The sequence below is a fragment of the Mesitornis unicolor genome, unplaced genomic scaffold (genome assembly GCF_000695765.1).
Source record: "Mesitornis unicolor isolate BGI_N332 unplaced genomic scaffold, ASM69576v1 scaffold1920, whole genome shotgun sequence".
Classification (NCBI taxonomy): domain Eukaryota; kingdom Metazoa; phylum Chordata; class Aves; order Mesitornithiformes; family Mesitornithidae; genus Mesitornis; species Mesitornis unicolor.
In genome coordinates this window covers 15086-27707 of record NW_010160062.1, presented here as the reverse complement: position 1 = coordinate 27707, position 12622 = coordinate 15086, and the positions used below count along the sequence as shown (strand labels likewise).

General features: G+C 36.9%; 1 protein-coding gene across 1 annotated transcript in view; it reads left to right on the top strand.

The window, feature by feature from the left end:
• Positions 1-12622, top strand: part of LOC104543887 (pleckstrin homology domain-containing family A member 7-like) — a gene marked incomplete at its 3' end in the record, with an annotated part of 62123 nt that overhangs the window by 35851 nt on the left and 13650 nt on the right. The window contains exons 5-8 of the mRNA XM_010188607.1: positions 1250-1322; positions 2947-3047; positions 8870-9048; positions 11046-11531. Coding sequence (XP_010186909.1) covers positions 1250-1322; positions 2947-3047; positions 8870-9048; positions 11046-11531 — 839 coding nt within the window. The remainder of the gene's footprint in view (positions 1-1249; positions 1323-2946; positions 3048-8869; positions 9049-11045; positions 11532-12622) is intronic.

Genomic DNA, 12622 nt, shown 5'->3' with positions numbered 1-12622 from the left:
TTCTTCACACATTGCTGTCACCAAGACTGGTGTCCAAGCAAAGACTGGATTATAGGATTTCATCCAACAAATAGAATTTTACAGCTGCTGCATCTTGAACTTTACGCTCACTGAAGCACGCCCTTGAGTGTAAAATGTAAATAAAGTTGTTTATTGTATGGGAATACTTCCCTGCTTCTAATTTGGCAGTGTGCATCAGATTAGCACCAGAGATCCAGCAGCTAGGTTTATGGATGAGTAGGAGGGTGAAATTGAAGGCTTACAGTTATGAGTCTGCATACACAGGAAGGGGAAGTTGCGGACAGCCATCCATTTCCTCCTGCATGGAGAGCTCTATTCTGCTATCAGCTCCGTTGACATCCACTACCCAAGTCCATTAGTTTTCAGGACAAAATCAGAACCCAGACACAGTATGTGTTGACAGTATGGTAGCATGAAAAAGTAAAGGGAAGAAGTTCGTTGCATTATTAATATGACTGCAGAAAGAAGAAGGGAAATAGTATATACAACGCTCCTCTAGCTGTTTCCTTCTATGCTGTTGGTCTCGTCAAAACCTACCTCCGCTGAATAAGTTGTATGTGCTTAGGTTACAGTCTGGGAATTTTATAAGCTTCTAAAATTAATTTCAATGTAAATATTACTAATTTTAGCAAGTTGTTATGTCTTCTATAAAGAGATACGTATCTCCACAAGCATATTGTATTATACTTCATTAAAATTTTGCACATTCTGCACCCTGTTTTGTTTCCTAAGGATTATCTTATTAAAATGTATTTTAGGGTATTTATGGGTAACATACGGGAGATTGACTGTAGAATTGTAGGGGATCATTGTCTGAAATGTGAGATCATACTTCACAGCTCTGTGGTGACTTTCGTCTTGGTCTACAGGCAAGCCTTGGAGTTTGTGTGATCCAGATGCATACTTTGTTTCTTTATTGCTAGAGAAATCTGGATAAAATATGCGTTGGTTGTGTATAAGGTTAATCTGAATGCTCTTTAGGATGTGAGTTTAATTACTTGATGAAAATTAGCAGTTTGAATATTCTATCCTGATTATTTTACAGCTGAATGTTTTGCCTCTTGTCTGTCTTACTATATAATATTTTGCTAAAATATAAGCCCCTTGTTTTTTGCAATTAATACTGTATTTAGGCAGACTTCTGGTAAGCTATTCACTGGTACAGCATTGTATGATAAGCTGTTAACTTGCCTTAAATGAAAAGTGTATCACATTTCTTGCATTTCAGGATAGCTCTGGAATGCGATTATGGAAAAGACGATGGTTTGTGCTTGCTGATTACTGTTTGTTTTACTACAAAGGTGAGTAGATACTAGCTCTTTTGAGTTAGTCTGTGACAGTGTACCTGTTCAAATCACTTTGCAAGCATAAACTAGTTGAACTCTTTAGATATGGCTAGGTATTCTGAGAAGATGCATCGTGAAACAATTACTTATCCATGTGTCTTTAACATGCAACGGATTTTTGGCCAGAGTTAGGGAGCAAGGATTTGCTGTAATTATCTTCTGTCACGTAACTTATGTTTGATATGCGCCAAGTTTTATGTTGCAAAACATTTGGCAGCAATACCAGTTTAAGATTTATACCATCTCTCGTCTGCATTGTGCTGCCTACTTGCTTGCACTTGGACAGCTGATTTTTTGAGAATGCACTTTGGCCAGATAAGGACATTGATTCAACTGTAATCCAAGAGGCAATGTAAGAGTGACTACTCCTGAATCCAGTATTTCTACCAAAAAAGGTTGGATGTGATCTTAGGCTGAACTAGAAATAATGGCATTGCAGATGGCATAACGTTATTTGGAAGTTTTCAATTTTGTGTGTTGTGTTACAATTTTTGGAAACCATTACAGAATATGAAACTCGAATTCATATTTCTAGGCACTGCATTTCAGCTGATGCCAGCAGTAATAAAGGTTTCCTAATTATAGCAATTAGCCTAGATATAGAATTCTAAATGGATGGATGCATGGTCCGTCATGTTATGCAGCCTGTCAGAGTTCATTTGTCACAAGAAGCTTTATTCTCAAGGCATATTCTTCTGTCTGAACCTGAAAAAATCAACCTCTCAAAAAAGAAACTCAACAAAAAAACCAAACTTTTTTTTTGTTACATATTATTTCTTTGAAACATTTTTCTCCATTTATTATTGGTGTTGAGTCATAAGAAAATTGAGGTCTGAAGGAACTTCAGGAACTGTCTGATCCAACTTCCTGGTGAAAGCAGGGTCAAGAAATAAGTCAAACCAGGTTGCTCAGGGCTTAATCCAGTCAGACACTGAAGACCTCCAAGGATGGTGATGGCACAACCTCCCTGGTCAGCCTGTTCTGCTGCTGCTCTGTCCTCATGGGGAAAATTCTTTTCCTGATATCCATTCTCAACTGTTCTTCTCTCTACTTAGTTCCTGTTGTCTGTGCGTCCATAAAGAAGAATTATAGAATCACAGCATGGTTTGGGTTGGAAGGGACCTTAAAGCTCATCCAGTCCAACCCCTGCCATGGGCAGGGACACCTCCACCAGACCAGGCTGTTCAAAGCCCTGTCCAACCTGGCCTTGGACACTTCCAGGGAGGGGGCATCCACAGCTTCCCTGGGCAACCTGTGCCAGTGTCTCACCACCCTCACAGTAAAGAATTTCTTCCTAATATCCAGTCTAAACCTACCCTCTTCCAGTTTAAAACCGTTACCCCTCGTTCTATCACTGCCTGCCCTTGTAAGAAGTCCCTCCCCAACTTTCCTGTAGGACACCTTCAGGAACTGGAAGGCTGCAATAAGGTCCCCCCAGAGCCTTCTCTTCTCCAGGCTGAGCAGCCCCAACTTTCTCAGCCAGTCCTCGTAGGGAAGGTGCTCCAGCCCTCTGATCAAGAATGTGTTGTTACCCTGCTGAAGAGTGCAGTGAATTTTATTCTATTTTTTTATTCAACAGACAGCAGAGAAGAATCTGTTTTGGGTAGCATACCATTGCCTAGTTACGTGATATCTCCAGTTGGACCTGAAGACCACATAAATCGCAAATTTTCTTTTAAGGTACAGTTAAAAAACTTATTAGCTAATCGTTTTTTAAAATCTTTATTTGCATTAGAAAAGATACTGTTGTAAACAGAAACATCATCTGCTTTCCTATTTTTTTTAAAGATGTTTATTGACTGCCTGCTTAAATGTGACATAGCACTATTTGTTGCTTATGAATTGACATTCATATGTCTGTTAGTGTGTGTCTTTAGAGCTTAATGATGCATCTGTGAGTAAAGATTCTGTTTCTAAAATGGCAGATTCATATTGATAAGTTATTACAATGTTTTTCTTTGCAGAATACTTGATGTCACAGTGGGCTGATAGTCTTTTGCTTTTGTTCTGTTCTTTTTTAAATAAAGCAATGAGCTCGGTTCTTGCAGTTAGAAAACATCAGCAGTGTAGCTTTTGATGTATAGTTTCCTTATTGCAAGAGAAAAAAGAGTAACCTTTTTTTTTTCTCCTTTTTTTGTGTGGAGCAATAGTCATCCTAAGTGACATGGAGTGTTTTAAAGAAAAAATACTCTTGTTTTGATATAGTTCAGGTTCGGTTTGTGGTTTTTATTTTAAAAAAAATCCCAAAACTTCATTGTATCATTTACAGTTCTATTCTTTGTTATAAAAACCTAAGGAAATGAAATAAAGCATACATTCCCTCTTGACGAGGGGAGAAACCTGGCTCCAATTGATTGTCTGAGCTGCAGCACCAAGGCATGGTTTAGAAACTCCACTGTATGTTGCAGATTCAAATTCTACCAATATTTGGAGCAGGACCTGTTTTTCTTGATTGCTGACTGCAGACTTGATGCTATAGTTTCATTTTATTTAGAACCAGTTCCTAGGACAGTAGGAGGATTTTGTATTCAACAACCATTCAACACTGACGTTCAGCAGTCACGGAGTCAGCTGTGGGCACGCGGTAGCAGAAGCATGGCTGCATTAGCATTCCACCACTCACCAGGCATTACCTTTATCTAATCTCTTCAGTACACTTCGGTATCCAGAGCGTAGACTGACATTCTGTCTCATGATGTAGTGCAGCCAGAAATAGAAAACATAAGCAGACTAAGCCCAAAAATAAAGATAGGACTTTTTCACATTTAGGTCCAGAATGAGTAGGAGAATGTACCGTGTTACTTTTCACATTTGGCCTGTCATTTATTCAGATTGTTGTAAATTCTCCGCTACAATTGAGGTATTGGCTCCCATTTTAAATGGCTGTTTCAAGTAACAATGAGGTTTTGACGGTAAGGAAGCTTTCAAGCTGCAAAAAAAAAAAAAATCAACGTTTTGGTTTCTAAACTAAAGGAAGGAAATTTACTTAGCAAATACATAGGTGCTTTCTGTATTTGATTCAGTTAGAAGGGGGTCTGTGAAATACATGCTCACTAGGATATATATTAAACCCTGCTAACTGTTAAAATGTACACCATAGTTCTCAAAAATCTTTTCCTTTCATCGTCTCCTAAGGCCCAGCTTTAAGCTGTTGTTCCTGCATACAGGCTGTACAAATGCAATCAAAAACCTGCTTTGAAGTGTAGCAGTCTGTCTGTTAAATTGTTTTGTTTAGAAACTCTGCTTTTGAGTATCTTTCTTGATGAATTTTTCTTATTGTTTATTTGTCCCAAGCAAAGTGCTGTGACTTGCTGTAAGCTACTCCCATTAAGCTGTATGGCAGCCTGTTAGGACTCGGGATCCTTACTGTATTTTTAGTTCAGTAGCTAATATCTTAAAGATATTTAATTAATCTAATTGCTGTATTTTTAATACATTTGCTGGCACAAATGTGAGGGAGCACAAATCCAATGTATAGACTTTAATGTGGAAAAAACTTACACAACAGTAAAATATAGCTGGAAATATTCCTGTGATAAATAGAGAATTGACTGTACTTTTTAGTAATACAACAATTTTAAACATTAATAGTATCTATTTATGAAGGCTTGTGTCATCACAGTGTCTTCAGAAGCCTCGTTGTCCTCAATCATGAAAACTGTTTTTAATTGGTCTTAGGTGTATTAAAATAGATGAGAGAATACTGAAAGTAAACTCATTGATATGAATCTGGCAGTAATACAGATTGAGAAACTTGGAAGGCCTACCAACGTTTCCTGTAAAGAAAACAATGAAACTTTGTGCAAAAATAATGCATGCAAGTATATGTTTGTATTTAGGTGAATATCTTGCTACCATATAGAGTCAATGAAGGATGCTCAGATGTTCCTGTAAGAGGTAGGAAGTAGCATTGGAGATACAAATTACTCCTTTTTATTTTGTTACTACCTTTGAATTTTTTTTCAGAGATACACCCTTTAAACCTGAGGGCATTCAGAGCCTAGGAAGCCAAGCCAAATCATTGCCTTCAGAAGATGCTACTGCAACTTGGTTTTAAACATTTTTTCATTATTGTCAGTCTAAGACGTACTAATGGAAGGATCTGTTCATTGCTTAGACCTCCTGGGACCAGCACGAACTTCTTACCTGTTTCTTTGATCTCACTGGCTTTCCTACAAAATTTTGACAGAGTTTGTTCCTTTATGTTCTCTGGATTGTTGCTTCCTCAGGCTCCCATGTTGCTTTTAAAGTTTCCTTGAGTCTGGGGAGTCAGGTGAAGAAATGCCAAGGGCTATAAATTTGAGAGGTGCCATTTTGGAATTTAGAATAGGGGAGGTTCTAGCTTCTAGAAGTCCTGAGAAAGCTCAGTGTTATTTGAGGTTGAAAGATGAGTTAGACTGCAGTGTGCTGCTGTTGTGTTCAAAGTGAAGGCTCACTATTTTTGCTCATAAATGCTTCACAAATATCAAACTTCAGGAGAAGGGAGAATTTCCTGTATTTTATAGATTATTGAGAGGACTAACTTTGAAAAATTACAGTTATTAGAAAACTGTTCCCCTCCCCATCCCTCTGTCCTATGAACTGTGACTTTTTATCTCCTAGGAATTTTGAATTATTGGAGGTGAAAATAACAGACATTAGTTACTAGGCATTAGTTACTTTTTGTGTAGTCTTTTGTTAAGTATTTTCTTTGGAAACATGAATCTTTTTATGATTTTAACTTGTTTAACTTTTTGTCCTTGTCTTGTCTCATTGATATCCTCTGGGGGTTTACTGTCCATTTCTCCTTCTGTGCATTATGGGAGAGAGACTGCTTTTCTTCTCAATCTATCCACATTAAGGCATCTGAATGCATGAATAGGTACCAATATTATATTTTCCCTGTTGTGTGTATGGTGTCCATGTGCACGTGTGCTGTGTTTTAGGCTTTTTAGTATGCTGTAGTCGTTCTAATAGCTATTGCTTTAAAAAAAAGAAAAAAGAAAAGAAGGGCTAGCTTCTGTGTCTGCTAGCAGTGACAGCTACGGGACATTGGCACAAAGTGGCTTGCTTGCATATAAAACACGCTACTAATAAAGAACTGAAATATGTTTGATTTTTCATTTAACCAGTTTTATATATTATGAACTTCAGAATGTCATGTTGGTTGATAATAACACACTGTCTCCATTTTCCTTTCTGAAGCTCTGAATGTTTATGGCTGTGATAGCTTCAATCTCTCGAAGGAGAATGGTGTGACATACTTTGCACACCATTTTCACCTACAGCCTCTTAGGCAATGCTTTCAACTGTGTTCATCATGAACCACTGAAAGAGAGCCTGAAAGGCAGACAGGTTATGGTGATCAGGACGTACAGGTCAATTAGACAGACAGCTGTTAAATCCGTTTATTGGTGTGGCTACACAGGCTCCACGGTTACCCACGGTTCTGGTGTTGTTTTCAGCGAGTGTGTAACCAGTGAATGATAGGGTCCTACTGAATTCAGTCATCTTCTATGGGCTCCATGTGGTGTGTGAAGGAACCTTGTAGTCATAAAGTCTAGCGTTAAAATCACTGGTTTCCTTTACATCTAGAGCTGCAAATTTTTGGTCTGTTCTTACACTGGATGCTAACCGTAAGTTGCAATGAATTAAATGTTTCTAAATCATATTTGTTATAACCATTTGGAATAATCTCAAAATGGCAAAAAAGCCCCAAAAGACCCCAATAACAACAAAGAAAACTCAGATCCAAAGGACTCAGCCAGGCACATGTGAAAAAAATATTGTGATTACTAAATACACAACTGATTAGAGCTACTTCTTCATGTGTGTAAGTCCTGCTTTCCCATGTTAAGGTGGGTAGCAGGAAGCTACCTTATATTCCCTTATTAGCTGATGCTGTTGGAAAGCAGAGGCTCTTTGGAATGGGAGAGAGTCTTGAACTTCTTGATGTTACTCTTTCCTCCTCTTCCTTCTCCTCCTTGTTCTGGCTGGCTGTCATACTGCAATCTCAGCCAGAGGCTGACCCCTGCAGAGACTGCTGCCACAGTTTTCAAAACAAACTGAGGCTTCCTTGCTTGAGACACAGAAGGGAAAGGCCACAATTACAAGAACAGGCTCAAAAGGGAGTCAATTTTCCACAAAACTTAATAGCAAGCAAATATTTTGCTTTTTGGAATTGTTGATACGAGTGTGTAAGATTACGGTATTTTGGGAAATCCATGGTAAATAGCTGAAATTACAACACTTGGGGAAGTCTGCACTGGATTAAATAGGGTTTTGTCAAAACTGTTGCTGTGTTTCTGAAGCCATCTGTGATCGTAGAATGTTTGTTTGGTTTTTATTTTAAATTCGGAATAGTGAGTGTGAGAGAACTTCATCAAAATAAAAAGCCAAGTCATTTAGAGAAGATTTGTGAAATCTGTTTAACCTTTGAAAGAAGATGTAGCAGAATTAAAAAGTTGAGATAATTTTTTTTCCTTTTTAAAAAACCCTGTCTCAGCAGTGTTTCATGCCATTAGCTTTTGTGTGTGATAGCAGGTTTAGTTTTATAAAAAGCAGTTTAAATTAGTAATTTTGTTTTAATATCGTCACAAGAGCTTTCAAGCTGAGTTTACTGTCTTCAGGTTTTTTTGAAAGTAAAGAAATTAATCTCTCTATACTAACCTGAAGCACATCTGTAAAGTAACTTTGAGGAAACATAGTCAAATGTTTCAGGACTGATACAACTAAGTCATTCTATCTGTGTTACTATCTATACTCTTGCTTATACGATTGTGGATGAGAATTGATTAAATTCAACAAGCCTAGAGTTACAAAGACATTCCATATTGAATACATTTGAATATTGAATGTATTTCTAGAGGAATTTCCAAATACCTCTAGTTTGCAGTGGAATTTCATGGAGACCTTTTGGTGTGCAGAGATACTCTTAAATATTTTGTCCTGTGATAATTTCAGCAGTATTACTAACTTCATCAGTAAGTCTTGGCATTTTTGCAGCTAATACAGAGGTTCAAGTGCACACTTTAACTGGAAATTCTTAACATGCATTATAATCACTTCTTAAATAAGCAGTTTAATTGCTTGAATGATAAGATTTTTGTCTATGTTTTGTCTGAATAAATTGCTTTATTAAATGGGCTTGCTTACACATGTTGCAGAACTCCTTTAATTTGTTTTGTTTCGTGTTTATGGCAAATGAAATGTATCTGTTAAAAGAAAATGAAAAGCTGAAATTTCCTACTATGAAAAACAGAAGTGCAGCACTTTTAGCTTAATAATGAGAAAAAGAGGTAGAGGAATTTCAGTAAAAACCACAGAATGCCATTTGAGTTTGCTGCACTACCACCCATTGTGACAGTATAATAATGTCACCAAAAATTTGAGATGTTGTCAAAGAACCTAGGAAGGTATTTAAGGGTATCATGAAAAGTTACAGTAAATTTGCTGGGGAGTGGAAAGGAAGGGCTGTCTGACGTGGTTTGTTTGTTTGTTTTTTTGTTTTTCCCCACCTACAGGCAGTTCATACAGGTATGCGGGCATATATTTATAATAAGAATTCTGTTATTGGCTCTCAGGCAGAGCATTCAGGGATGCGGACGTACTACTTCAGTGCAGATACCCAGGAGGATATGAATGGCTGGATCCGGGCTATGAATCAAGCTGCTCTTATGCAAACACGTTCTTCACTGAAGAGGCAAGTTCAATACACAGACTGTTAGTTTTTATGCTTTTTTAAAATATATTTTATATGTGTGTGCATGTATATTAAAAAATCAGACTGAGGGTGATTTCTGAAAGTGGTATTTGTAAATGTGTGCGTGAAACTTACTCCCATTCTAAAGAAATAATTCTTTTTAATTTACATTCTGTTGCAAATCAGTTAACTAACATTAATTTAAAAAACCTGGTATTCAGTATTTGTGTCCATGCACAAGTTGTGTGCCCACATTTAGTGACATGGATTAATTTTTGTATATGTATAATTTTTTAGGGAATTTCAGTTAAAAAGTTACACTTTTTGTGAGCAAATTCATACACCTGTAACAGCCAACTGGCAGCCTTGAGAAGAGATAAGTAAAAGGGAGAGGACAGAAGAGTAATGAGTTGTTTCAAATGAGTGTCTAGAACTAGGATTAAAATGCTGTTAAGAGAGAAAAGAATGTTAAAGATGGGTAAATCTCAAGTACAAAGAGTTGTGGATATTAACTAATTTGTCCAGATATTAACTGCTTACTTTTTCCTTCCTTTGGTGGACTTCAATACTTGTAAGGGTTTTTTATGTTTTTTCTCACTGTGGAAAGACGGCGCTGTTACAGAGAGGATGTCCTTTGTCCCATTGTTCTTAATTAGTGCTGGAGGCAAAAGAATTCAGCTGTGCCTTCATATGCTTCCAGTTTTTCCCTCTTAAAATTGGTGTAGCCTTCTTGATGTTTTGGCTTTGAGAATGTGATTCTTTCCGTACAACTCCTTGTGAAAGAAGACACTGTACTGCAAGACAGCTCTGCTTTTAACCCTTGGGGCTGTAAGGATTAAAATGCCATGGAGCAGTTTCTTAGTATCTTACACTACTGCTTGCTTTCAGTAAATCAAATACAAAGGTCAATGTCTCTTCCAGAACTTTGCATCCTATATGATTTTGTGTTAAGATTTTCTGGATTTAATTTAAATCTCAAATTACATGTAGCCTATTACCTGGTTGGTTTCTTTATAACGACAGGAATAATTGAAAGAAAAATTGTGTAATTTGGCATGTCAGAAGTATTGATCCAGTGTCCTTCTTCTAGTAGGCTGTTCATTTTGAGACACTAAGTAGACTGGAATGAAAACAGTTGTTTCATGGCACTTACTCAGAATTCACCTTCCATAAAGCTTTAAAGAAGCTGAACTTAGTTTCATAGAAGATGAGGTGCTACTCCAAGATCAGTGATACTCCATTGAATCGTAAGAGAAAAAAATGTTGTCAAGAAGCTTATTACTATAAGGAGATGAAGGAAACCGCAAATGTGTCAAAAGCAGCATAAAACTTTTAGGATCCTTAGACATTTTACAGTGTGTTGTGAGTTTAATATAAAGATTTCTGGTACAGAATTTTTGACATATTTAGACAGTAAGGTAAGTGAGTAAACTAGTGTTCATGTATTGGGAGCAATGGAAATTATTATTTTTATTTTATTTTTTGCAAGAATAGTCCCCAGGTTAGAAGTGGCCTGGGCAATGATAGTACTACCTCAGATGTAAGGTGTTCTGTTCTCTTGGCCAGAAATTACTAGGCCCTAAGGCATCTACAGGGATATGAAAGACATTTTTGACTTTGAAATGAGCAGTTGACAGTTTGGTTTTGTTTCGTTGTCTTCCAATGTTTTCCAGGATAGGAAGACTCTTTTTACAGTAGTTTATATGTAGTAGTACACAAGTTGAACATTTCTTTCATACACTATTAGTATTTTCAGTCATTCTTACAGATGCATAGAAATTATTTCTGCATCTTTGCTGTCACTCTGAAGGTAACTTCTGTCTGACTGGGATAACAACGGGGTTTTGCTGTGTATATCTATCTTAATGTATTTCTGTCAAATATATTACGGTCTGGAGAAGGTGTGTTTGTGGGGATCCTTTCTAAAATAGTAACAAGATCGTATCAACTTTTCACAACTAAGCAGTGTTCATTACTGACATGTATTTTCTTTTCAGAGAAACTGAAAAAGTGGATCAGCAAGCTGTTCCTCAAGTCAATCATGTGGATGCCTGTAAAGAGTGTGTGAAGGAAGAAATTACAGACACAAAGGAGAGTTGTCATAAATCATCTGAAATGCTTGGATATGATAAGCATGAAGAGATAAGAAGAGAAAAAGAGGAGGAGGAGCATTATATCCATAGAAAAGAAACTCTGGAAAATAAGAAGGGAAAGGCTAAGCATGTGTTAACAGAAACTGATTCATTATTTCCAGACTTAACAAATGCATCACAGTCCCAAGTAGCTCAGCCTCAGCCAGCTGAGAAGAATGGAACACTTCCTAGTTCATTAAGTGTGAGTGCTGGCCTAGTGGAGCAGAATGGTACCAGCTCATATAAAAGAGGATTTGTTCCCAGAACAAATCCAGATAAACAGATTCAAAGAAAAAGTAACATAGCTCATGTGGAACGCTGGGTAAAAGTCCAAAAAGGAGATACAAAAAGGTTAGTAATAGGTCCATCTTTAAATAGACTGCCAAATGGTGTTTTCTTAAACTAAAGTTTGTATTAGTGATATCTTTAATGCAAGTCAGAATGATATTTTAAAGAGACAGTATATGTTGATAATAAAAGTTACTTTCTGCTGCAGTGCAGAAAGGTGTTTTTCAGGTGTTTATCTCATGGGAAAGTCAATATGAGATTGGCTGATCAAGTCACTAATGTTGTCACTGTCTTGCGAATGGAAAAAGTGAGATTAAAGTGCTGGGTTTTTCACTGTTTTTAATCACTGTGGATGCTTAAAACGTCTTAAAATTTGCTGCAATTGAAGAGCCAGAAGGTGAAGTGCAGCCCTCACTTACCTCTTACTCATGAAGGACTACATGATATAATTTCTAGATAGGGGTTTGTTTTCCACTTAAAAGTAAAGAATGTTGATTATTTTTTTTGGTTCTCTCTCTTGTTCCTCTTTCAAACATCCATTCACTCCTCTATGTCTGATCACTGGACTCAAAGTCACGATGTGTGCCTCAAATATTGAAAGGTCTCCGTATATTAATTTAGTTAATGAAGAGGTCCTAGGATGTTTCTGTGGTCTTCAGGATTATCTTTTCCCTTTTCAGTGCCTGAAAATTACATAAATTGTACCAAGAGGTGGAATGCATGCTGTGAAATGCTTCTGTAGTTTGAAAATCTCATAATGGCTTTACTTTCCAGGTGTGCAGTTCAGACACCAGTTGAAAAAGATGAAGTGATGTATATATGCCTGTGTTCAGAGTGTCACCTTATGTCAAGTGTCAGGAAAGACAGTTGGGCTTTATGCTGCGTATGAAGATTTTTCAAATATGGGTGACCTACTGAATTAATAGCTTATAAACTTCCTGAAATCTAATTATAATATAGAACAACAGGAGACATTAGCATGTGGTTCTTTGGAGGGATAAAACATTTTGGGTGATTTTAAAAAAATATTTATTGAAGCTAACATTTGTAATTTTGGATCCAGTAAGAAATTTAAGGCTTGCTAATTCTGTTTGGAAGTCCGTTCTTCTACTGTCTCATCTTTGGAATTACCCTTAAAGAAGCTTTCATACTTT